General features: G+C 37.8%; 1 protein-coding gene and 1 long non-coding RNA gene across 5 annotated transcripts in view; both read right to left on the bottom strand.

Moving 5' to 3' along the window:
* LOC116600783 overlaps window positions 1-2498 on the bottom strand; it is a 28090-nt gene extending 25592 nt beyond the window's left edge. The window contains exon 1 of the long non-coding RNA XR_004289811.1: window positions 2399-2498. This is a non-coding gene — a long non-coding RNA (uncharacterized LOC116600783). The remainder of the gene's footprint in view (window positions 1-2398) is intronic.
* A 1623-nt stretch (window positions 2499-4121) lies between these two features.
* Window positions 4122-26631, bottom strand: part of MYSM1 (Myb like, SWIRM and MPN domains 1) — a 42664-nt gene continuing 20154 nt past the window's right edge. Inside the window, exons 9-20 of one of the 4 annotated variants that reach the window (XM_032361093.1) lie at window positions 26293-26423; window positions 25082-25185; window positions 23413-23490; window positions 21705-21790; window positions 18537-18591; window positions 18152-18202; window positions 17367-17441; window positions 16557-16745; window positions 15494-15626; window positions 10730-10835; window positions 10495-10552; window positions 4122-6740 (exon numbers count right to left, since the gene is read on the bottom strand). In XM_032361093.1, the coding sequence (XP_032216984.1) occupies window positions 6702-6740; window positions 10495-10552; window positions 10730-10835; window positions 15494-15626; window positions 16557-16745; window positions 17367-17441; window positions 18152-18202; window positions 18537-18591; window positions 21705-21790; window positions 23413-23490; window positions 25082-25185; window positions 26293-26423 (1105 nt within the window). In that variant the 3' untranslated portion in view covers window positions 4122-6701. Of the gene's footprint in view, window positions 6741-6978; window positions 9496-10494; window positions 10553-10729; window positions 10836-15493; window positions 15627-16556; window positions 16746-17366; window positions 17442-18151; window positions 18203-18536; window positions 18592-21704; window positions 21791-23412; window positions 23491-25081; window positions 25186-26292; window positions 26424-26631 lie in introns of those variants that run through there. The other 3 variants (XM_032361094.1, XM_032361091.1, XM_032361092.1) reach the window with 3 other exon arrangements.

Genomic DNA, 26631 nt, shown 5'->3' with positions numbered 1-26631 from the left:
AAAAAAATTTTCAGGGATTTCATATAATTTCTAGAACAGTGATAGCATTTACCCATCCAATATACCCAGGCTTATCACCATTTAACAGGATTCCATGTAATTTAACAGACCACATAAACAAGCTTCGTTAGTCAAAAAGACTCCAGTTAGAATTTGAATCTTGGGGAGTTTGTTAAAAACCTCAGAAGGTTATAAAGAACATGCTTAAATAGGATTCAGATAATTATAACACTCAATATGTAATTATTTAACCAAGTTGGCAGTAAGAAAGAGATTCTACAGGCAAGTATAGAAGGTTACACAGCCTTAGTAAAACTTAGCTCTTTCAATATGGAGAAGTTTTAACTTTTTTAAGGAATCAACAAACTGATAAGACAACATAGAAATTTTGGTTTTCTAGGCAGATAAAGAAAACTTTGCTTACAATTTCTTATCAAGAGCAGACCAACAATTCAAGAGAACTTTGTTGTTTTAGCAGAGAAAAAAACCCAAATCCCAGTCTCATACTAGTATATTTTAAAAAATTCATTCATTTCCATTTCAGTCCTGGCCACACATTAAATTCTTTTCCAAAGATTCCCCTTCACAAACCTCTACAACTTTCTTTTTCATTCAGATTTTGTCCTAAGCATTCTCTCTCTAAATAATCAGTCTCATTTTAGGACAAAATTACTTTCTTTTCCACAAAAATGTATTCCCATTCCTCATCCCATTTTTACCAAATCATAGCTTACTTTCCTTGTATATTAAGTTGCTTTCTTTATCATTTCCTGACAGTCTTAATTATGTTTATCAGAACTTTTACTTAGAAGTCTTAGTTTCCAGTGAAAACGATGTCATGACTGACTATGCACTATTAAACCAGAATTCTTTAGATCAGAAGTTTATGAATATGTTTCCTAATTTCCAGAAACATGCTTCTCCATAATACACTCTTTCAATTAAGCATAAAGCTGAATGCAGTGTCCTTGGTTTTTTTGTAATAAGAAGCCAAAAGCAGATGAAGTTGTGTTTAGTAATGAATGTTTCAGTATTTTATCTCATTCGGAAAAAATTTAGCCATCCACTGAGTTATTACTTAACCTAGCAAAACTTCAAAGTCTGAGGTTACCAAAGATGCTGAAAGCTATAAACCTTTTAGTCAACCTACTTGCTCTTAACAATAACCCATGAAAGCTTTAAGAAACAGACAGAAGTAACCATTATTTTAAGTCAAATTGCAACAGATAAAATATGAATTTAGTTCAGGTAGAAGAGAAGTTGATTCTCTGTATTATATTTGATGTTGGTAACTCCAAAAGACATGCCTATTTTAATTAAGCCAGCAAATTTAGGTTAACGTTAATGCTGATACATTACACCTGTGTCCAGTGTGTGTTAATCTATTCCCCAATCTATTCTAAAATAGACCAAACGTCTATTTTACCTGGGGCTCCTGTGGGGAAATCTGAGGTGGGCACTCTGAGTCCCTGGGCCCTTTCATGCTGATTGGGAGGTGCTCCAGCTTGAACCTCATAACGAGATGGATGCTTTTGCTCCCCAGTAGTGGTGGTAGGAGGAGCAGGAGCAATGGTAGGAGCCAGCTACGAGGCAGGGGTGAGGGTGCAGACACAGGGTGGGGCAGGGAGAGGGGAGGGGCAAGGGCGCCACTGACAAGGCTGGAGGTGGGTTCAACGTTTGGACTGACACTCCTTAGTCTCTGTCTCTTGTTTCTCCCTCTTGCTAAACAGGCTGTTTCTCTGGGTGATTTTCAGCCCTTTGCACCAATTATTCAAAATATGCTCTAATGCACTTTCTTTGGGAACAGAAGGAGTATTCCCCATCTTCCTAGGCAAAAGTTCAGAAAGGACAGGGAAGAAACACAAAATCTGACCCCGAAAGTCAGAGCTTCACCGACAGAACCCAAGGGCTTCCTAGTCAAACTAAGAAAGCCAAACCAACCCCCCCCCACCCACCCATGTGGAGGCAACTGAATGAGAGGAAGGAATACCAGAGAGCTATGCAGTGGCCATGCTTCCTCTGAGCTTCACATGCACGGGTCAGGCAGTGTTGCAGTAAAGAAACCATCTCCTTAGTCACAGGGTTCTAACCAAACGTAGACCAGTTAGCCAGTACTCTCTCCAGAGGACTTTGGGAGGGGGTAATTAGCATCCCCCATCTTGTATATACACACACACACACACACACACACACACACACACACACTCCAACAGAGATCTCCCCCAATGTGTACCCTGGCTTCCTTCACGTCCACCCCTTTTCTCAAGGCTACCTTTACAAATGAGATCAGCTCCTGCCACAACTCAAGCGACGCCAGCCTGAACAAATGGTTCAGAAGAAACCAACAGCAGGGAACCAAGGAACAATGGGTTCCAGTGTGCACTCCTGCGGAGCTTACCAGGAGCCAATGTCTAGGGCCCACTGATTCTTCAACTCGTTTCTCTGCTTCACCAAATGCACTGAAGGCAGTCGATACAGCTCAGGGCAAGCAGGAAAGTCCTGCAACAAAACAGGTTTCAGCAGCTGCCCAGGATTTCCTGTCCTCACATCCTGGTGGAGTCACCATGAGCAGCTGATTCTGACCTACCACAGCCACTGGCTCGGGAAACAGCACAGCCCCTGGTGCTGCCCAGACCCACTGCTCCAATGGGGAGTGCCCAGGGGGGTGGGAAAACTGAAAATACAGCTCCTGGATGGCTTGCCAAGAATTGCAGCTGGGGGGCACCCGGGTGGCTCAATTCAGCGTCTGCCTTTGGCTCAGGACCTGATTGCAGTCCTTGAATCAAGCCCCACATGCTGCTCCCTGCTCAGCGGGGAGTCTGCTTCTCCACCCCCGGCCCCACAACTTGTGCCCTCTCCCGTTCACTCTCTCTTAAAAAACATAAAATCTTTTAAAAAATTGCAACTGGGGTGCAGGGGTGCAAGAGCCCTGGCTCCCAGGGTCCCAGACAGACCAGTTTCAGCCACTCACCGCTGACAAAATCCAAAGCAGAGAGACGAGTGATGGTGAAACCAGAAGGGAGTTATTTCAGTGAGGCCAACACCGGGAGACTTCGCACTAGTGGCTCCAAGTCTGTCTCCAAAGTGCTGAAAATACTTCTAGGTGCCCATCAGGAAAACATGGGGCAAAGTGGATGGGTACGAGCAGGTGGGCAGTAAGGGTGACATCGATCATTATCTTGGGGTCAATCAAATGGGGTCTTGTTGGTGTCAGGGCAGCCCCTGTTATTTGAGGCGTAGTTTCTGTCCCCACATGGGATGCTTTGACCACAGGGTCTTTCGCCTGCATTAACAGATAAGTAGGGAAGAACAACTTCATCAGATAGTACAGACAAGTCGGAATGGAAGAAAAGTCCTCCTTCAAGTTTTGTATATGCTAAGAAAAGACTAGGAAGGACAGTGAGTGAGTTAATTCTGATTTTAAGGTGAGATTTTCCTCTTTATACCTTTGCCTCCTTAGTTGACTCAGTGTGAATTACCTAATGAGTGTCTACATATACTCTACCCTACCCTCTGGCCAAAACTTACCATTCTCAAGTACTTCCCACTCCTCATCCCCACACCTGTGCTAGTCACTTCCCTCTAGAACATCTCTCCCCAGATGTCACTTAACCAAATCCTGTTAGGATGTTTAAAGGTAGATCTCTTCCAAGAAATCAGTCTCACCTCTCACATTCTAGAGAATGATTTCTCATTTGTCTTAAAACCTATTACCGGGGTGCCTGGATAGCTTAGCCGGCTAGGTGTCTGCCTTTGGCTCAGGTCATGATCCCGGAGTCCTGGGATCGTTCTCTCGCTCTCATATAAATAGAAAATAAAATCTTTTAAGAGAAAAACAATAACAACAAAAACAAACACCTATTACCTTTGAAGTCTTTTACAGGCATTTATAATCAATTCCAATTTGCATCTTAGTGTCTTACCTGGGTTGGGTTTTATGGATCTCCCACTTACTTACTAGGTAATGGGTTTCTTATGGGACGAAATCAAGATTTACTCATCTTTGTGCCCCCTACAATGCTCAACATAATAGACACTCAACCAATGTTTGAATTAATGAGGCATATTTGCATTTCAATGTGTATGCTGCTAAAACTTTAGAAAGAGACCAAACGGTTCACTTTTTTTCCAAAATTTTATTTATATAGAATCTTCAGAATGTTTTCTTTTAATTGTTACCACAAGCTAAAATCTCAAAGCTTAAAATCAGATATTTTATGTCATTGTTTAGTACAGGGAGAAGAGTTCAACCATTTCAAGGAAAAGGTTTCAAAGCTGTATAAACATTAATATTTACAATATTCTTTAATACAGATTTGACAATGTGGTGTCATATTTAAATGTACAAAATAGTTTAAGTCATTATATTCCATTACAGAACATTCCAAAATTCAAAGTAATAAAAGAAATCCATAAACACTAATAACATTTGGGGAAAACAGCAGCGCAACAGGTTTATCAATAATCATAGTAAACTTATATGATACTTATACATAATACACAATTTACAATTTACATATTAAATCCATAAATTTAAAGATCTATGACCAGTCTATTTAATCATGCTGGATTCTAAATACTATTTTATAATTCATAGCTCAAAACAAATGTTCTATGGCAAAACTATGAAACAGGAGTACAATCTATGAAATCATATTTAACATTCCTCTTAAAGCCTAAGAGACTACTCTAGGAAACCTCAAAGATAGCACATAAGGCATTTTTCCCTGAAATTAAAGTTCTTATGAATATATTCATAAATATATTCAAAAGAAGAAAATACAAACAACCCAGATACCATGAGTTAATTTTACCTTCTCGAATTTAGTTTGGTATACAGCATCTAGTATAATCACAGCTTATCTGGGAAATTTTTATTTTCTCCTGATTTAGGGGGTTAACATATTTATTCTCTGCCTTGTTCCAGAAAGAATTTAAGGTAGCCTACAAGATTCAGAAAATGCTGGAAAGCACAAATTACAGGGCAAATGTCAAAACAGAGAAAAGAGAGTTTTAAAGAACAGCACACATAAAACCATTTGAGAAAAGGTCAGGATTTGAGTAAGTTAAAAGTATATGACATTATCCTCCACAGTGATTTTCTGGAAATATTGCAAAATAGGATATTAATCTGTAAGAAAATTCTTAACTGCTGGTAAGCTGGGAATACTGATCAAGTTTGTTAAAACTGTATTAATCCTGATAGAGATGATGATAAAAATGTGCTTTTTCCTTTGTGCTTGGGTGAAGTTAAGTTTTCCCAAATGCCACGATGTAGGAATCTGGACTTACAGTGTCTTGTTATTGGTAGAGGGCCGTGTAGGTGAAAAAATTCAAAATTGGGGTACCCTTACTTAATTCCTACTAAGAAACTCATCCACTGAATGCCTGTTGATGACCCGAGGCTAGGGAGCTGTATGTCGGGTGGTCAGGTGTCCACAGGTCCCCTTGTCCCTGTGCGAAGAATCAGTCTGGAGCATCCTGCCTACAGCACTTCCCCCAAGTCCTCCAGGCACCTCATCAGGCCCCAGCAAGACAAACAGGGCAAACCGAAGAGCAGGAGGCCTGCTCAGGCTGGCTTGTCGAGGCAGCCACCGCCCTGCTTCCCAGACAGCTGCAGAGGTTCTGACCCTGCTCAGTGCCCACATCACCGACCTCACCCCACTCCTGTGGGGGAAGTGAGTTTTGGAGAGAAGGCTGGGGCAGCACTAATCAGCTTCCATGAAATACGAATGGATCTGTTCAACTCTATCCTTCCGGCCTTGCTGTCACCAAATGCTCAATGAGCCATCCTGTACCTGTATTCTGAGAGGTAAGTAGAGGGAGTGGGGGAAAAACGGGGAGTGGGGCTTGAGGGAAATGAAGAAAGAAAAGGAGTGGTAGTATATGTGGCATGAGTTTCAAAACTATAAATTACAGGTCAGAACAAAAATATCTACCTGAAAGCTAAAACTAATCACTGCCTCCTATCTTCTTCGTGATGATGATTACTTCTAAGCAACACTCCTAAATTCTCTAAGTCTAGAGCTCAACAAGGTCATGACTGCCGGCTTTCCAGAGCTACCCTTCAGAATACAGGCAGGGCCACCACTAGATACCAGGCAGGCGGTCACCAGTACTTTTAAGGCCAATAAAAATGTTTTCATTTTTTTTAAATTCAGAAGGAAAAAAACAATCTTTTAGGTTGAGGACATGTTAATGTACAATATTAGACTCATTTTATACAAATGCAGTTGTAATGAATTAATTTTTAATTTTTTCTGGAGGAAGACAAAGGCGGCAAAAGTGTCTAAGTCCTACCTAATGTGGCTTTGGAAATAGTTCAAGAATAAAATACTGAAGGGGTAAGGACAGTCTGATCTTGATGATTTTATTCACTGGTTTTTCTTTTTTGAATGTTACTTTGGGATTAGATTTTTAAAAGAGCTAAGTTTGATATCAGAGAAGTACTAATGTAAAATTCCACCAGCCAAGCAGGAAAAGAAAAAAAAAAATTAAGTTTATTATTTTATTATCATTGTGCAATCTTAAGAATCAAATCAGGATTAAGAGATCTGGATGCATCCAGGTCCTGTCTCCACTCCTGTAAACATTATCAAAGGTAGGTTTTTCTTTGGGTCTCTGCCTCCTGAACCTCCCATGTTACACTGCCTCTCAGTTCCAGACTTCTGTGCTTCTCCAAGGTCCTGGCTCTGACTACCCTAAGTAGCCCAAGTTGGCAGTGACAGGAATGTGGGCACCTGCAGTGGCAAAAATGTTTTAAGAATATGTTAAGAGAAAAGAGAAACAGGGAGAATGAACAAGGGAGGAGAGGAAGAAAATACCACAAATTTTAACGTTCTAAAATTGCCGGGTCCAGAGGCACCTGGGTGGTTCAGCTGGTTAAGCGACTTCCTTGGGTTCAGGTCATGATCTCAGCACTCCCCAGAAGGGAGTCCGCTTCTCCCTCTACACCGCCCCCCCACCCACCCGTTCATGCTCTCGAGTGTGCTGTCTCTCAAATAAGCAAATAAAATCTTTAAAATGACACAGCCCAAGGGAAAAAAGGGGGAAGAATTTATACTAAAATATTACCTGTGGTTTTCCAGATAATAGGGTTTATATTTTTATGTTTCTGCTTTTTAAAAAAATATTTTGAGATAAACATACTCTAGCATCAGAAAAAAAATTCTCAGTTAGTATTACTTATAAAATTGTGCTCTCCAAACTGTAACCTCTGAGGATTACCATCTTTGAGTTCCTCACGGTATGGCTTAGGTTAGTAAATATCTTAACTACAGGCATGCAGGGGGCCCAGATTGGAAAACAGAATTTTTAGCAATTTCCATTATTTCCCATCACTGAAATTAATCAAAATTGCAGGGAAATGTCAATCAGGAGAGCTATTTCATACCAACTTCTAGGATGTGTGCCACACATACAATGAGAAAAATGTGTCAAAAGGAAGAGTACCAAGGAATCAATTACGACCTTTCACAGAACTGCAGACTTTCTGTATTTGGAAGGAAAAACAAAGCCATAAAATTTAGACCTATGGATTATATAGGTGAGGAGCCTGGGGCCCAGACAGATTATATGACATTATCTCTGCCACAGAGGGAAGTTGGTAATAGAATTAGGATGAAGACTCAGGTTTCCCGGTGTTTGGTCTGCAGCTCTTACCTCCCCCAGTCGTAAAGGTAACTGTGTTATAAGTTATGTTTCATTGTTTATCCTACCTACATATAGAGAAATGCATTTTAGACCTGGAAGATTGTCAGGAAGATAACTTAACCCTCAGGTGCACAAGAATTTAGATAGAAGTCAGCTTATATTCCCTACGCCCCCAACTCCACCACCATGAAGTCACAGGGTTGAGTCAAGACATAGGCAAGCCATCTAGAACTGGTTCCCTGCTCCCTCAAACACTGCCATATTCTTCCATGGCTAATGATTACAACCAAAAAAGGTAAAAATACAGAACCATATCCAGATAAGGTGTAAACTGTTGACTAGTAAGAGTGCTTGGAGGTTGGGTATAAATCGCTCTATGGCTCACAGAAATAAACTCAAATCTATCTGTGCAAATGAGGCAGTAAGATTGCTAATTTTACTTGAAAATATATTTAAATGTAAATCATAATTCTAAGTTTTGTTGTTGTTTGAAGATGACGTAAATAAGGCCTTTCAGTGTCTCAGGTTCACATACCTGAAAATAAATTACAAATGTTTATAATTCTCTAGAGCGGGGACTGGAAGATAAAGACCAGCAACCCATTCTCTGTGAGGCTCATGAAGTAATAAGAATGACTTTACATTTTTTAGGGACTGTAAAAAAAAAATTAAAAAGAATGTCTGATAGAGACAGTATGTGACCTGAAAAGCCTAAGTTTTTGTCTAACTGTCCCTTCACATAAAAAGTTTTGCTGACATCTGTTCTAGATTTAGAAAATATATGAAACCGGACTAGATATGTAGTATGTCCTAGAAGGTTTTCTTCTTTTTAAAATTAAGTCTCCGATTTAATATTTAAGCATTATTAAAATCTGCCTCTTTCTCCTGATAGTAGGTAGTAGAAAAAAAATCTAGTTTGAGAATTATGATTATCTGTGTTCCAATTAAATGAGGTTTTATCACACATACCAAGTGGACATAGAGTTGAAGTTAATTATTTTATGTATCTGAAATCCATATTAAATGTTTCAGCTAGCTGAGACAATGGCACAGCCTCTAGTATTATTGCTATAAAGTAAAATGGAAACAAAGATCTATAACTGAAAAACCGGCAACCTGATTCTCTCCGTTGGTCTCTTCTCTATGTTTAAGACTTTGGCCATAGGCCTCCCCTGGCCTCCTGCAGCGTGTTGTTAGATTTACTGCGCCCCTAGTTCTCATCCATGTTCATTACCTCAGTGACCATCCATCCACATTTCATTTGCAACCAGAGACAAAATCTCACCAGAAGACACGGCAAAAATGGAGGTGCTCCTAATGAGACACAGACACGAGGTACCAAAAGTGGAATGACTAGTTTGGGGAGAAATAAATACTAGAGATACATTGCATTTATCAACCTGAATACACCAGAAAAGCAGACAGCCCCTCAGAGTCCCCAGCAGCGCCTGCTGGCCATGGTGGGACTGCAGACTGCGGCACACCCTGCTTCACACGGCACTCTGATAACTGCTGTGTGAAAAAAAGTGTCACAGGATTTATGTGGGAAAGTTTGGATTTTGATGACTAGAGAAAAAATACTAAAGTTGTGCCACCATTAGCTGAGTTACAATACTTTCAAGGTTATTACTTGCAAAGAAGGAGTCGAAATCAGAAGATCTTCCTTAAAAATAATTACATTAACAATTCCTTTGGACCCACAGCACAGTTCTCTTCAGTCCCTCCATTCTCTTCCTTGCTTTTATAATTGGAAAGGAATAAATTTTCTATTTGAGTTAAGAATTCTTCAGCAATGAAGCAATTAGTCACTTTGCTCAGAGTTTTCCTCAGACACTCCAAAAGCTAGTTAAAAAGAAAATTTTATATTTAAAACACAAAAAAAGCATAAGAGGGTTTGCATTACTATCATTGTTGTATCTCTTTCCAAATCTCACATTTTCTAATGCGCAAATGAGAAATAGTCTCTTTAAGCATGGTTAGTGATAAATTTATGATCAATAATCATACAGCCAGAGTATAGGAGTGTAGGAGAAATGCTTAGGCTAGCTCCTTTATGATTTCATAAAAGGAGACAAACCTGAGATTTTAAGTGTGACGCCTTCTACTTTGGACAAATTTGTGACCTTTTTTTTTTTAGTAGTTACATTTACCAAGGGAAATAATCCTGTAGAATAAAAATCTGTGTGCATACAAAGGACTCTACAATTTCAAAATTAGGGTACTAGAGGCTGTTTCCTAAAAAAATATGCGTATTAATCTTCCAACAGAACAAAGTGGACTTAATAGAAGGGTTGTAAAAAATATTAAAAAGAAACTTAGTATGTTTAAGTTTTCTCTTCTTAAATTGCTACCAAGAAAAAAAAGGTGTTGCCATACTGATCTTTAATTCTATACATATGGAAACAAAAAGTGAAACGAAAGAATTAAGGACTCTTACTTCTTACCAGAAAGTTAAATAAAATGACCACCTAAATGTAATTATTAGATTTATATTACTATTACTGAAAATGATCAATTGTTAAACCTGAATGGAAACGTGGTGCTTTTGAATTTAATGAAATGAGAAAAATGTTCTCCACTGTGTACATTAATCTGCTAAGAAATTAATCAGCTAGTACAGACAAATTTATTCTAAAATAGTATTATTTCTATATGCAAGTGTGTGCAACAAAACGCATTACTAATTACCTCTTAGAAATTAATTTCTGAAAGGAAAAAGCCATAAAAAAAAACACAGAGAAAATGTATCCACAAAGCATTTGGCATCATGGGAAAACACATCAAGATGAATAGCTTTAGAATCTATGAACAATAGAACCAATTAAAACGAAGGCAGCTTACTTTCTGCAAACAAGTCAGGTCAGAATCCCGGCGAAAGATTTTATCCATAGGGACACTGCTGTTGGAAGAAATATGAAGACAGACTGATGAAACAAATACCATAAACTAATCAGTTTTGTAATAAACTGTCACTGATGCCATATATCATAATTTTATATTTAACTTGGGCTTTCTCTGAAACCTAATTTAATGAGAAACACTGCAGATGTGCAACATCTCAAACCACAGTACATACCTATGGGAGAGCCGATATTTTTCTATTATCCATCTTGTCTTTTCAAACACTAATCCCCACTGAGGTTCTTCCAGCATCTGCTGTACTTCAAATTTGTAAGGTAACCCTAGAAAAGCATAAAGAAGCAGACTGTCATCAACTATTTCTTAAATCCCCAATCTCCTTTTAATTACCTAAAATCCTCACCCTCGCAACTTGGCACACCGGCTGAGCAGCACTTTAAACATAGTGGGCATTCATTAAATATTTACTGCCTGGCTGAACCTGGTCCATCAAGCATATTAATGCCAAGCAATTAATAATAATAAAGAAAAGTAAAAGTACCATTTGCATGACAATTATATGTAAGGAACTGAGAGGCAGGATGATCACATAATTTATATCCAAGCCAGGAGACCTTCTGAGTGAAAGGTGGCATTGTTAAAAACTGTGCCAGAACCATGAGCTTAAAATGACATTTAGCTAAGCTAAACAAGACATGTTCCATCCCAGTGATTTGTATTTTTACACAGGTTAAGCCTACAGCAATGCTATAAGGTAGGCAGCATTACTCCTATTTAACAGACAAAGAAGCTGAGGCTGAGACCAGTGAAACAACCTGTGTAGGCTGGTGAAGTGGAAGAGGCTGGATTTTAAGCCCCAGCAAGTCTGCCTGGCTTCTGAGTCCACATTGACTTCACCTCCCTATAAGTGCTCATCTAACACGAGCCAGGGAATAGGGCTAACTCTGGAGAAGCAGCAACTGCACTTCTCTGCCAAGCTAAACTCTGGAGGAGAGGAGCCCAAGGGGTGGATACGATGCACACAGCTAGAAAGGAAAAGTATCACGGATGAGCCTACTTGGAAATTTCTCACATAACCTTCAAAATCCCCCAGTAACTTTATTTGCCGTGTATTAAAAGAAAAGCTCAGCTGATTCATTACCAGAAGTCAATACCATAAAAATAATGGTAAAACTTACATAATGCTTACTACATGACAGGCTTAAGGTGGTTCACATATGTAAGGCCACTTAAGTGAACCAGCTACCAGTACTATTCCTAAAATAAGAACATAACCTGTTTATTAGCATATATATAATCACAAAGAAGCAGAGTCAGGATCTAAACCCAGGCAGTGTGGCTCGAGTTTCTCTTATTAACTTTACAATATACTGCCTCTCAACTAAGTTTCTGTCAGTATAAGGCTTTTTGAGTAAATACAATGCCAGCAAATCAGAAGGCATGAAAAAAAATGAAAAAACATCACGACTGTACTTCCTTACAATATAAGCATACTTTGTCAGTATGTTCTAAAAAGGCCTTTACCCCATTTTTTTTCAGGTGGATTTTTTTTTTTTTTCACATTTCAATTCTCCTCCATTTTACTTTTTCCCTCCAAAAACTTAGGAGAGTGACACATCACAGAACACAAGCTATTAAGCAAACTCCTTTTGGTGATGCCTATAATTTACCTGATATGCTCAATTACTTAATAAGCATAGACAACAATATAATCACAACTACCTATTGAAGATCTATTATTTGCTAAGCACCTGACATATATTACCAGCAGTTTTTACAACTCCCCTGTAAGCAAGGTAGTAATTTTTTTAAAGATGGCAGAAGCAGACTTCCTGCTGAGTGTGGTGATGATGACACAGGCCTCAGTCCCAGGACTCTGAGATCATGACCTGAGCTAAAGTCAGATGCTTAACTGACTAAGCCACCCAGGTGCCCCAGCAATGTAGTAATTTTTTCTCATTTTAGAGATGTGGCGAAAGGGAATGAGAGAGGCTAAGTGTTCTGCCCAAAATAAAATAACCAGTAAATGTCAGAGCTGGGGTATGAATCCAGGCAAGCAATTCCTATTCTTAATGAAAGTCAAATATAAGAATAAAAAATAATGTGTTTTCAGTCTGTACTGGTGGAAAACCATGAAAACACACACACACACGCAAGTGCGCGTGTACCATACAGCTCTGTTTGGCAGTAAGAATACTTTTCTAAGTTAAAAAAGTGGCACTAAAAGCAGTACAAATTTCCTTTTGTACTGAATATTTTTAAGTCATTAAAATATCAGAACACTATTCATTAAGTATATTGCCTGCCTATTACAAGTACAGAAAATGCTTATCCATTAGAGACATTTTAAAGATAGAATTTGGGTATATACCTAAAAGGAAAAAAGAAAGGACAAGACAGGACAGGCAAGGAAGAGAGAACCTAAGTAAAAAGTAAACTTAAAAGTAACACAAGGTATCCTATGGCTTCTAGAAACCTTTAATTTGTGAACCAGAATGTTTCCAAGAAGAGCAAAGTGAAGAACCTAGGATTAAGACCTACTAAGCAGTGTTAAGAGGCATTTAAGAGACAGTTCTGCCCAAAAGAACTTTCCTGCGATAATGATAATGTTGAACACTGTTTGTTGTGCAATGGCAGCTTGTGAGAGCATCAGGTACTGTCCCCCTCTCATCCTTTCAAGTGTTCCCTGCCCCTGCCTGGGGTGCTTTCTTCCTCACATGCACTGGTCTGTATTTCTCTCAAATACTAAATCTGTACCTTCTACAAATCTCCAGAGTTGGGCTCTCCATGTAGGTTTCCACTCTCTGGTACAGTTTAGCTGCATTTGTCTGCCCTCTGTCACCTCACCTCAGTCTGCAGCCTCTCGGTAGGGTTCTCCTCCTGTGTCATATCTGGAAATTCTGTCAAGTTGGTATGCGAATTCAGGGCTCCCCTCATTTGTTTTCCATCTCTCAGCGATCATAACCCCTCACTGCCTGATGTTATGACCTAAACATCACTGTCTTACACATTTGTCCAGTTTTGTGGCTATTTCAGATAGGTCTTTTGTTACTTCCTTTGGGCCAGAAGCAAATTTCTAGGAACTGAATTTTAAATTTCACTGAATTCTAAATAATTTGTAGTCTTATATAGCTCGTAGTTATTTGTATTCTCTGCATACTCTGAGAGCATCAGAATATAGGCTCACTCCCTAAATCCAGCAGGCCGTGAGATGAAAAAAATGATGTAAATTGAGAATGAGCTAATTGTGATTACTCCTTTTATAACTTTTTATAAAATTAAATTTTATAAAATTTTATAAATTGGGCTAAAGAATGTTATATACATGTGCTATTTGGACTGAAGTTAGTGTCAGTACTATTTGTTCAATTAAAAACCAGCAGAGCTAAAAACCAGCTGACCACTTCCTAGATGCAAGGCAATTGATTACATGCTGGTGGGGTTACAGAGATGAAGGCAGAGTGGGCTGTTTGAGGTTCACATTTTAGAGAGACATGCTAAATAGATACATTAAAAGGCAAAAGCACCATGGAGGCAGGAAATAAGTGTTACAGTTGTGCAGGTGTACAAAGAACAGAGCAACTAATTGCAATGACGTGAGGGTCTTTGCCAAAGAGATGGCATCTAAGTGACAACATGAAAAACAATGACATTAATTTGTTAAACATTCACTCAGTACCTGCTTTATGCCAGGCCTTGTGCTAGAGACAGAGGATAGAAAAACGAGTGTAATATCACATCTACCTTTAAGGAGCTCATGAGCTAATGGGAACCCGAGTACAATGTGCAGTGACAGCATCTAGAGGACAGTGAACTCTCAGAGCAGCAGTGGTAAGGATAGAGAATAGAGAGTAAGCATCCTACAGATGTCACTGTCTCTTCCAGTCTTTTCCTTTCCGTACACACTTGCTTCTTCCATTCCCCTCCTTTACCCAGTCTGCCACACCAACTCCCTGTCCAGCCAGAGCTGACTGGACCACAAGTGAACACAATTCCCAAAGGAACCAAATCATGTGATGGATTAAGCCCAGCACATTCTTTTTTGGGACAGAATGGAAACTAAGAGAAGAAAACCAGTTGGCACTGTTAAGCCTAAAACTGGGAGGCCATGGAGAGCAGGTGACAGTGTGGTCATTTCTCTTTGTTTTTCCCATTCAAATGCCATTGCAGAGAAAGCCAGTCTGCGTTCATAAGAAATTTCCCGAGAACAGAGACTTTGTGTATTTTGCTTACAGCAGTATCTCTAGTACAGGCATACCTCAGGCTATTATGCTTCGCTTTACTGCACTTCATTTCATAGTTACTGTGTTTTTCAGGAACTGAAGGTCTGTGGCAAACCTATGGTCAAGCACGTCTATCAGCAACATTTTTCCAGTAGCATTTGCTGACTTCATGTCTGTGTGTCACATTTGGTAATTCTTGCAATATCAAAATATTTTTATTATATTTGTTATGGTGATTTGTGATTCCTGACTGACCCCTTGAAAGATCAGATACTGGTTAGCGTTTTTTAGTAAAAGTACTTTTTCAGTAAAGTATGTATGTCATTTTTTAGACATGATGTTACCTCACACTTAATAAACCATAGTACAAAGTAAACGTAACTTTTATATGCACTAGAAAAACAAAAAATTCATCTAACTTTACTGTGATATTTACTCTAGTGGTGGTCTGGAGCCAAACCTGCAATGTCTCGGAGGTAGGCCTGTACTTAACATGGACATTGCTTGGCCCAAGCTCTTCTCCACATTGTAATCCTTTTGCCCAGCGGTCATGGTAATACAGTAGGGGCCTGAATCTAGAAGGAAGTCACCAAAGGTAAGAGGATAACTGCACTACATGGTGTGCAAACACTGATTCCCTATTTGAGGGTACAAAGTTTTCCGTCACATAGTTTCACGTAGTTGTAAATTCTTTGGTATATAAGATTCAAAGAAATCAAGGTAGGAACAGGGTGAAGTTGTCTTAGTTGAAAACTTACGGTAAGAGCCATCTGAGCTAATTTCGTCACTTATAACCAGGCAGGTAATCTGGGAATAAGGTAAAGGATTGTTTTGATTATAAGGACTAACGATCATTCCAATGAATTTTGCACCGCCTCTGGAGAAGTAACTCTACAATAAAAAGAAAAATATAATTAGTCTTGACTGCATAAATTTAAAAATCAGTATTTACCCATACCAACATCTTAAACACCTAATGGAGGAAAAAGGAACAAAAAGTGTGTTAAAAACCTCACATCCAAACAGCAACTAAATGAAATATGTACCATTCCACACTTGAAATTTTTCAGGTCAAAATGTGCTCAACCCAAGCAGAAATGACCCTTATACAGATCACATGGCCTGCAAAATCTGTATCATGAACATGTTTACAAATTATTTTCACTACGTTTCAACTATAATCTTTATATATGGTAATAATTTATTAACAGCAGCCTACAGCAAAAGCATTCACCCATTAAACATAAACTATCAGAATAAAACAAAACTTCATTTTTTTTCAGAGATGCAAAATTCACTCGTATACCCAGTCCCTATCCTAGTTGTTCCCATCAATTTTTTTTTTAAGATATTATTTTTATTTGAGAGAGAGCATGAGCAGAAGAGGGGGAGGGGCAGCAAGAGGGAAAGAATCTCAAGCAGACTCCACACTGAGTGTGGAGCCTGACGTGGGGCTCAGTCTCATGACCTTGAGATCATGACCTGAGCCAAAATGAAAAGCCAGACGCTTAACCAATTGAGTCACTCAGGTGCCCCGTTCCCACCAGTTTTTAAAAGCTCTCAGAGTACTTATTACTGTTACTTAGATGGTTTGTCTGGGCTAAACAAAATAGCTGATTTCCCAGATGTTTAAATAAACAAATATTATTCTTCTGATCAGAAAAAATGCAGTTACTTCAAAACTCCAGATGTAAATAATATTAGAAATGCCAACACTCTGCTAGAAATGTTAAAAATACATTTATTTAGTAGAAAGCAATGAGGGAGGAGAAAAAGTACAATTATTTACACACAACATACACATAAGACCTAGAGGCCCACCTGGTATTTGGCTTGAGTGTCAATATCTCGTAAGGAAGGATTTGGATCAAAGGCAGGATGGGAATGATACCATCCAATAACACTATAGCCTCTCACAGCCAAGGTCTCTGAGGCCTGTGTTTGCGAGACAGGATCCATCTCACACTGTAGTCCTGTACTCAGACTGTTACAGGGCTCTGCTGCACAGACCTATAAAAGATTAATCCTCATACAGTTATCCTGAAATCCTGTTAATTCTCTTAAAGTTTTAGTTCTTCATATGTAGATACAGAAACTTTTTTAAGCCAATGAAAGTAATTAACAGTATCACAGGCAGCCTTTAACTTGCAAATAAATGACACCAAAAGTATGATTGTATGCAGGAACTCAGAATCCATTTTTCTACTCAAACAAGGCCTAATAATAATTGTTAGTTTTCCAAGTTAGTCCATATAATATCTGACAAATACAGTCTTTCAATGACTCCCATTATTTATGATAATAATTGCAACAGAATCACGCACACCAAGTTTAAACTATAGGGTTGGTGCATGTTTCCTGGCCTTTTAAAGTAGTTGTAGCTTTTTATTGGTGAAAGCAATGAGGAGGCCTGGCTGGCAGTGCGCCCTTTCTCGATGGTAAAAGGAAACAGGTGGTCAATATACAGAATGTTAGTTTACTCCTGGGAATATCTAACCTACATTTGCATAGTCTCATTTCCATCACAGGTAAAAGTCTCTATTTTAATTATATCCATTGAAATCTTTAAAAATATTTGGTATGGTAGCAGTACTAAATAATTAAATAAATTTTTTTACAGAGAGAACTTACTTCAACTATTTTATCAACTTCTGAGTATCTTCCTCCTAGCAGACCAATCACTTCTGCCATAGAAACATGAGCATGCTAAAAAGAAATACAAAACAGGCTTAGCCCAAACATACAAGTCCATCTGACAAAAAAATCAGAGTAAAACTCACTTATTACAAGAGACTCATTTACAAGTATGGTAACTATGCTTTTCAAATACAGTAGCATAGCAGAGGAATCAGATGCTAGGCTCAGTGCAAAGAAATTTAGGATTTCAGATTTATCTTCACTGCCAGCTGAGAAGCTTTGAACCAAATATTCAAACACTCCAAGATGCTGTTTTTAAATTTACAAAATAAAGATACCATTTGTTTTCCTTACTCAGAAAAGGTATCATAAGGACACAAAGTAAAAAAATCACTCTGGGTCCTCCTACAGAAAAACGCCCGAAACAAACACAACTATTGGAGGTCTCTGGAATTTAGTGCCAACAGAGCCTCCAAACTGTAGGAGTTGTGGTTTGTTGCAGTTATCTAGAAGGCCGCAGACAAAGGATACCAGAAAATGAATATAGGGTTAATGATGATAAACAGTCTGCAAAACTCACATTAATTTATTTTCTCTAAAATATGGAAACATGCAATTGTTTGGCTTTTCTCCAAAAGAAAAGACTTATTTTTTAGATTCCTTGTAAAAGAGGATAGTTAAGATCCAAAATACACGTCTTCCATACTCTCTCTTAAGCCTGCAATAAAAATACACAAGAATAGAAATCAGAGTAAGTAAACACAATAGGTTATCCTTACCAAATCCATTATTAAAAGTGCTTCTGAAGCCACTTTCACCTGAAATGGCTCCTGAAATATAAAAAAAAAAAAAATGGGGGAGCATAAAAATAGAGATTTTGTTCTTCCTCTGGAATGTCCACCCTTTCCTCCTTCACATGTCACACCAAGTTCTCATTCTCAACCAAGGCTCAGCACAGACCAGAGATTTTTAAAATATTATCATTCAAAATCCTAGCATGAAGAAATACTCTTTCATTTCCCATCTGTATCACTCTTTTGACCCTTAATGCACCTTGCCTTGTCCAATCTTTCATATGCATATATACCTTGCACACACAGAAAAATAAATACTTCGTGTCTAACGGGGCATTATTTATGACTATTCACTGATGCATAATAGTACCTGCTTTTCTTCACTGAAAAAATTACAAGGTATCAGTTGGAAGGGATCAAATGAGCTACAAAAGAAAAAAAAAATCACAATCTCAATAACATAGACCAAGAATCACATTCATTTAAATTAGAAAATGTGCATCAATAATCTAAACCCCAATTATCAGAAAAACACTAAACTAGGAGAATTTCTTAAGGACAATTAATTCCATACAACCCTTTTGAAAGAAGAACTGGTTTTTTTTTTCAGACTCAATAAAAAAGATGGGAAATGACAAGACCTTTAAGAGAAAGTATTCTGTCACCTTAATTTCTTTTAATACCCAAATAAAAGAAATTGTAAAGTACCCACACCCTGACCTACACTGAAAGCAGGTTTCAAAAAGTTTGAAGAAAATGTAACTAACTCCCTGACAAGACATGGGTAAGAAAGTTCAAGAAGGAAGTTTCTCAAAAACACTTGTAAGTACAGTATCAGCAGAGTAGGGACTCAACAAATCTTTGCTGAATAAAGAACAAGCAGTTCTGCTAAAGAAATTAATGTATATAAAAAGCCCTACGATAAACCTTTTTTAAAATGAAAGAGTTAAAAAAAAAGACAAAAAGAGGGGCACATATGGGTAGAATACAAAAGCATGTGTAAATCTGAGAGAAATGTTAGAAAGGCTTTTACCAGTAAAGAACTGAGATTTGAGAAAGATATTAAGATCAATTAATAAGGTTTCTTTAGGCTATGTCCAGAGAAAGAAAGAAAAAAAAAACCCAAACAAGGAATATGTTCATGTTATTCGACTAGAAAAGAGCAGGACTATTTAGTTCCTATTTTACCAGAGACTGTTAGTGCCAGAAAAACAGACACTTCATATCCCAAGTGCCTAGAACAGTGCCTGATACATAGCAAGCATTCAGAAATACTTGTTGAATGAAGGGGAAAGATACTCAAATTAAACAAGTGCTTCATCAACATGAATAAAAAGAACAGGAAGACAGTGTATGCATCCCAGAGGACTAAAGAAGCATGATGTGAAACCCCACTATCTTGTTGGAGGAAATGTACAGAATGGAAAAATTTACTAGAGTGCTATGAAGAGGCAATTATTGCAATGGCTTGTTTTCATTTTATTTATTTTCTGAGAGAGAGAGCAAGAGAATGTGTGCATGTCTGAGGGTAGAGGGGAGAATCCCAAGCCGGCTCCAAGCCTCGCACCAAGCCCAACGTTGGGGCTCCAACCTGGGGTTTGATCTCATGACCCTGAAATCACGACCTGCTACTAGGTGCCCCTGGGCTTATTTTCAAAACACACAAAAAGCAGAATTTATTTTTTAAAGATTTTATTTATTTGACAGAGAGAGAGCACAAGAAGGCAGAGTGGCAGGCAGAGGGAGAGGGAGAAGCAGGTTCTCTACTGAGAAGGGAGCCAGATGTGGGGCTTGATCCCAGGACCCTGGGATCATGACTTGAGATGAAGGCAGCCATTTAACTGACTGAGTCACCCAGGTGTCCCAAAAGCAGACTTTAGAAGCAGAGAAATTAGATGTATATATTGGGAAATTCTGGAAAAGATTATTAAACAGCTGATTTTGAGCCTTTAGCAAGTGCAGAGGTGACTACTAAGAATAATAATAATGGATCCAGGAAAATATAAGTCATGATAAGTAAATCTAAATTTCATTTTTTAAAAAAAGATTTTATTCATTCATTTGACAGACAGAGATCACAAGTAGGCAGAGAGGCAGGCAGAGAAAGAGGAAAGCAGGCTCCCTACTGAGCAGAGCGCCCCGATGTGGGGCTCCATCCCAGGACCCTGAGATCATGACCTGAGCCGAAGGCAGAGGCTTTACCCACTGAGTCACCCAGGTGCCCCTAAATTTCATTTTTGAAAGGACTGATTTGCTAGTAACTAGCAGACTCAGAGATTCAAATATATTTTATCTGAACATAAGCAAGATATCTGTTATGCTTTTTCTTTTGCGTAAGATGAAAAAACACAGGTTAACCATAGCAATGTGTAGCTGACTGAACAATGAATGATGTCTAAGGCTTATATTTATCTTAGTTAAACATTTTAATCAGTAGTCAACGACAGAAGAGATAAGCTTACTGAAATGTTTTTAATTCAAAGCTATGAAGGCTAAATGAGAAAAGTGGATCTGAATTCAAAGATCCTGACAAACTGGAACAAGGGCCTGGAAATGACAATAAATATGCCTCACATTTAAATTCAGAAAATCAAATGTCTGGATACTGGATGAGGAGTCCTAGCTTATGGATGCCTATCTTTTTTACTTAGTTTATCTCATTTAACTCACTCTCAAAACAACTGTAAGTTTTAATTTTTATTTTAGAGAAGTGATGTGTAATGTAATGGTTAGCAGTATGGATTCTTAAACTCAACTGACTGGATTTAAATCACAGCCTTACCACTAACAAGCACAGGCAAGTTTCTCAAGCTCTTTGTGCCTCAGGTTCCTCACCTATAAAATGGGAATGATATTGACTACTGCACTGAGTAGTTATGCGGATTAAATGAATTGATATACATAGAGTGCTTAAAACATAGCTAACTAACAATGTTAGCTATTATAATCACTGCTTTGTAAGTGAGGACTGAAGGCTTAAGGCTTTATGTAACTTACCTACGGACATACCCCTGGTTAATCATCAGGGGCTCTTTCCACTGAAAATGACTTAGTGCCATTCCTAGATGTCTTGTTTTAAAAGGGACACTGACAAAACTATAGTCTATTCAGTGGGGCATCTGCAGAAAGTAAGGGTCTAGAAAATCAAGACATTTAACTTACTTGGTGACCTTAACTGTTACAAGTTACAAATACCAGATTATTCAAAACAAGAAACCTTGCTAATAATCGGCACCAACCAAAGAAAAGTCATTCATGAGGTTATCTGTTTATAATGTCTAAGAAGATGAATGACTACCTGTCATAATTAAGGCCCCTTTACAACATATGTTGGATCCTATAGTCACTAAACCCAAACAAATTTAAAACTTTTGCTTAAGATCTTCTAAACTGATAATCAGGGAAATAAAAAATTTCAAAAATTTTAGTATTTTTTGACTTTATATGAATATAACGTTGTTATATCAGATATTTTTCCCCATGCATTTCCTAATCATTGTGGTAAGTTAAAAAAAATTGTACTTATATAACACTATACCTTTTTGTTGGTCTTGGTACTTTTGAGGATTTAACAGGTTTACATTTTTCCTCTTTTTTTCTTGCCAATTCCTCAGCAGAGAGATGCTAAAACATAAAACACACGTTGATCAAAAAGTCCACCAGCCAATGAGAGGCAGAATTAAAACAAAAATCAAACAACTCTTTAAACCATACTTAGGTTTAGGCATGGTGAGACTAAGATCAACTACATTGACGTAGATGTGTCTCACCTTTCTACTAGCAAACTGAAATGCTGGATCATATATAAAAAAATTGTTCCAAAATTTACAGCCACACCAAGCTTAAAACTTATTCCTTCTCTTGTTTTGCCTGTTTTAATTAATGGCACCAGTCACCCAGGTTAAAAAATCTCAGAACCACTTGAGTCCCTCCTCTTACTTACTCCCTATTTCTAGTCACCAAGTCCTACTGTGTTGAGTTCTCTTTCCCAACCAGAAGACACTAAAACATAATGATAAAAAGCACAGATTCTGGAGACAGAATGCCTGGCTCTGCTACTTACTGGGTGGCCCTGGACAAGTTACTGAAGCTTTCTGTGCTTTAGTTTCCTTACCTTTAACATGGAAACACATATAGTAATAACAATAATACCATGGTATTACTGTGATGACTGATTTGATTAATGTTTATAAAATCCTGATAAAATTAAGTACAGAACACATCCCACTTCTACCACCACTCTTATACTCTAGCCCAAATGAACAATGCATCTTTTTTAGAACTTGGTATTTTCCCTGTCTATACCTTTGTTTATGCTGCTCCCTTGGCCTGGAATGTCCTCATGTACTAATTTTCCTACTAATCCTTTATGTCACAGTTGAAATATCACATTTTCTGTGATACCCCCTATGACCACACCCTTTGGGGAAGACCTGACATTTCTTAAGACCAATCTTATGGAACTTATCAGACATCATCTTTCCTTAATCTAGAAATTAAGTTCCTTCTAGGCAGGAACCCCGCATTGACTAATGCCATGCCTGGACTGGCGCTTGGGTGTGAGGCTGGGGGCAGGGAATGGGGAAGAGAGAAAGAACATCTTGGGGGGGGGGGCACTTAAATCCAGGAAGAAAAAATAACATTTACTAACTGGTATATGCAAGGCTTATTAAGTGCTTGTGGGACAATATTTTAAATGATGTATCAGAACATCATTCTATAAACGTTTACTGAGGGGCGCCTCGGTGTCTCAGTGGGTTAAGCCTCTGCCTTCGGCTCAGGTCATGATCTCAGGGTCCTGGGATCGAGCCCCTGTCGCGCTCACTGCTCAGCAGGGAGTCTGCTTCTCCCCCTCTCTCTGCCTGCCTCTCTGCCTACTCGTGATCTCCGCCTGTCAAATAAATAAATAAAATCTTTAAAAAAATAAAAATAAAAATAAAAAAATAAATAAATGTTTACTGAAATGAACTAGGCATACCAACTTACTGGAAAACCAGCAGATACTGTTGAACTAGAGACCAGAATGCAGAATAGATAATTAAAATACAGAAAATGAACCAAACTGCTAGTTAAGTGTACTGATGCCTTTATTTTGTTATTTCTTGGTGACCTTTGGACAATAAAATTAACACAGGGAGGATACACACACACACACAAATGAGTTTAACACAGGTGGCATTAAGATATATAAATACTACTGCCAGAACAACTTTCACTGATAAGCTATTTGCAAAGGTCAAACTTACCTCAAAAGTTTGTCCTTCTAAGTCTTTTGCATCACACCAATTTCCCCATGGGTCTCGGACCCTACGTCTCCTTGTGCGCTGGGGTAAGCATTAAAATAAAGCAAAAGGTTAACAAGGTTAAGTTGGAGAAATTAGAGCACACTAATATATAACACCAAAATGGTATTTTTCTAAAAATCAGTTAATTTCTTCATTGAAATATAATCTCTGATCAGCAATGCCTGAATAAATATTATTTTATTAATTTATGCTTAATAGCACTCTGTTCAAAAATAAGTCAGTAGTGATTTTCTGAATATTACTTGGATTTCTTCTTGAATTATCATTTCTCTTCACCTTTAGGAGCTAAAACACTAGGACAAAAGGTATTTTTAAGACCAAAAGAACCACCAAGAAAATGACTTCCCTTTCAACCACTTGTGATAGAAAACTTGCAAGAACCCACAGCAAGAGGTAGAATATTGAAAACTAGGAGCAAAATAATTATTTCTCAGTCTTAGAAAAGGAAAGATTGCCTAGTGGATACAAAGAGAAAGAAGTACAAAGTTAGCTGACTGAATAACTAATACCCAGCTTTGTAAACCTCAATACTGAAGCCTTTAAAATGCACTGGCTCAGAAACCAGCATATGAAAAGCACCATTTCCAGCAACTACCATTTCCAGGATCTAAAAACATTCTTTCTTACTAGAGTAAATCTAGATAGAAATGGTTTACAGCCTAAACACCCTAAAAAAAATACCCACTCTATTAGTGGCACTTTTCTTCATTTGCCTCACCTATTACCAATTTAACCTACTTCATTAGTAAAACCAATAAGAATCCAATATGACTCTGCCTTTTAGAGGACTTGCAGGATCACCCATTTTAAAAATAAGATTCATGAATTGTGAGATACTGTAAAAATTCACTAACCTCAAGAATTAAGGAAAGGCTACAAGAGTTCGGATAGCTATTCTAAAAAGCTGAATCTTAGAAATAAAAAATTTAAAAAAAACCTGTTATGCTATAAAGAAATAAAAAATTTAAAAAAACTCTTATGCTGAAAAGAAATAAAAAATTTAAAAAAATAAATAAAAATAAAAAGCTGAATCTTAAAAGTAAGACTTAAATAAAGTAACTGAAAGAGAAAAACGAGCCTGACTGGATGGCAGTAGAAGACACTCTAGATACAGAAACCAGAACCAAGCAGTCTAAGAGCATGCAAGCAAAGCACAATGCTTTCGTGTCAAGTCTGCCAGTAAGCTGTGGGTATTTCTCATTTTTGCCCTTTCAAAAGCTAACGTGGGGGCGCCTGAGTGGCTCAGTGGGTTAAACCCTCTGCCTTCCGCACCGGTCATGATCCCAGAATCCTGGGATCGAGTCCTGAATCAGGCTGTCTGCTCAGCAGGGAGCCTGCTTCCTCCTCCCCTCTCTCTCTCTGCCTGCCTCTGCCTACTTGTGATCTTTGTCTGTCAAATAAATAAATAAAATCTTAAAAAAAAAGTGAATAAATAAAAAAAATAAAAAGCTAACATGGAACTGAATGGGAACCAGGAAAGTGAATGCCTAAGGTGAAATATGAGAGAGAACACGTTCCTTTGTTAAATAGCAGGCGAGAAGGCAGCACACCTGACTAACAGGGCCAGGAGCAATCTGGAGAGATTTCTTAGCGAGGGGTGGCTGCTTACCACAGACTGCAGACGCTGTGCAAGCTGGTATGCTTCCACTGTATCTTTTCGGTCTCTGACTCGTACTTTGTCAACCGGTGGTGGCCTGTTGTATACAGCCTGTTCTACCGGAATTCAGGAGAAACAAAACAATCTATTATTTTCTGAAACTCATTTGTTAACTAGGAAGACACATCTACACTGACTGTAAGTTGTAAGCCAATGTCTAAGTTCTGTTATACCTGAGCTTCTATCTTTCTCTACAATCACTTGGAAGTTCTCAGTAAAAGTAAGGCTCTTAAGGAAATCCCAGTAAAACGGGGTATTCGTGAGATGGGTAACGGAATTTCTAACTAAATGAGTGCTAAGCCCACTTCGCTGAATTCAAATATCTAATACAGAAAACATGATTTTGCTTTTGTGGCTGAAGAAGCTGTGACACTAGTTTTCTTGACTAGCCAGTCCCATATACAGTGCTTGGGGTAACAAACACACTGAAATGAAGGACAGACCACAGGGCAGACTGTGAATTTTCTCTCCTACAAAATAAAATAATCTCTGAAAGGAAACTTTCTGGTTAGCTGTGTTCTCTTATACATACAATATAGAATATACTTTTCTGAAACTATGGGTCACAAAATTCTAATTAACTTATCACTTTGCAACTATGGTTATTATCGTTTTTAAGAATGTTTGTGTCACGTTAATTCAATAAAAGTGAAGAATATATTTAAAGTCATGCATATTCATTGACTTTAAATTTGAGAAAAACTAGGATGAAAGAAACTTTCTTCCATGAAAAATATTTTGACACTTTTATTACATTTAAGTGTAGAGGCTCATAAATTATTTCCTTTATTTAAACACTGCTAGACAGTATTTCTAGCATTAATACAGATTTTACAAATTAAATGGGCCATTACTAGATTTTTCTTAAAATGGCTTTACTTTTATGTGACAAAGAGCTGCATTGTTAAATTATTTCTACTACTTAGACTATTTTTCCTTTTCATACCACCACTTTCACAGCAAGTTATAGGAAAATACAGTTTGATCAACAGAAATCTGTTTTAAAGAAACAACTCAATGATACATTTACTTCATAATGTTATAATATCCTCCTGAATTCTCTATCTATACTAAATCTGCTTGAATTTTAACAAAGAAGTTAATGGGTGCTCTAAGGATAAAAGAATGTTGTGTAAAAGATGTTGTTGGGTTTTTATTTTTACCACATCCAAAATTGATTGCTCCTATCAACTCGAGGTATGTATGAATCCGTCCAATACAATTAACATCCCCACAGTTCTTCAGGCCAGGACGTACTGAGGTCTTATTTAAGTATTTCGGTTTGCATATCTCCCTAATTAAGAGATGGAAGTACAGTTATTTTGGATAAATAAAAACATGAAAAAAAGATTTCTGGGGAAAACTTCTGATATTTGAAATATCTTAAAAATTTACCCCCTCTCAATCTGTAAATGTGTAGTAAAAACAATGCTAATACATAATACCCAAGTGTACTTTTTCTTGAAATATCTTTAAATGATACAAAATCGTATGAGTATAAC

Source organism: Mustela erminea, chromosome 10 (assembly GCF_009829155.1).
Source record: "Mustela erminea isolate mMusErm1 chromosome 10, mMusErm1.Pri, whole genome shotgun sequence".
In the NCBI taxonomy this organism is placed as follows: Eukaryota; Metazoa; Chordata; class Mammalia; order Carnivora; family Mustelidae; genus Mustela; species Mustela erminea.
The sequence above is the reverse complement of the archived record's forward strand: the minus strand, read 5'-3'. Positions and strand labels throughout refer to the sequence as shown.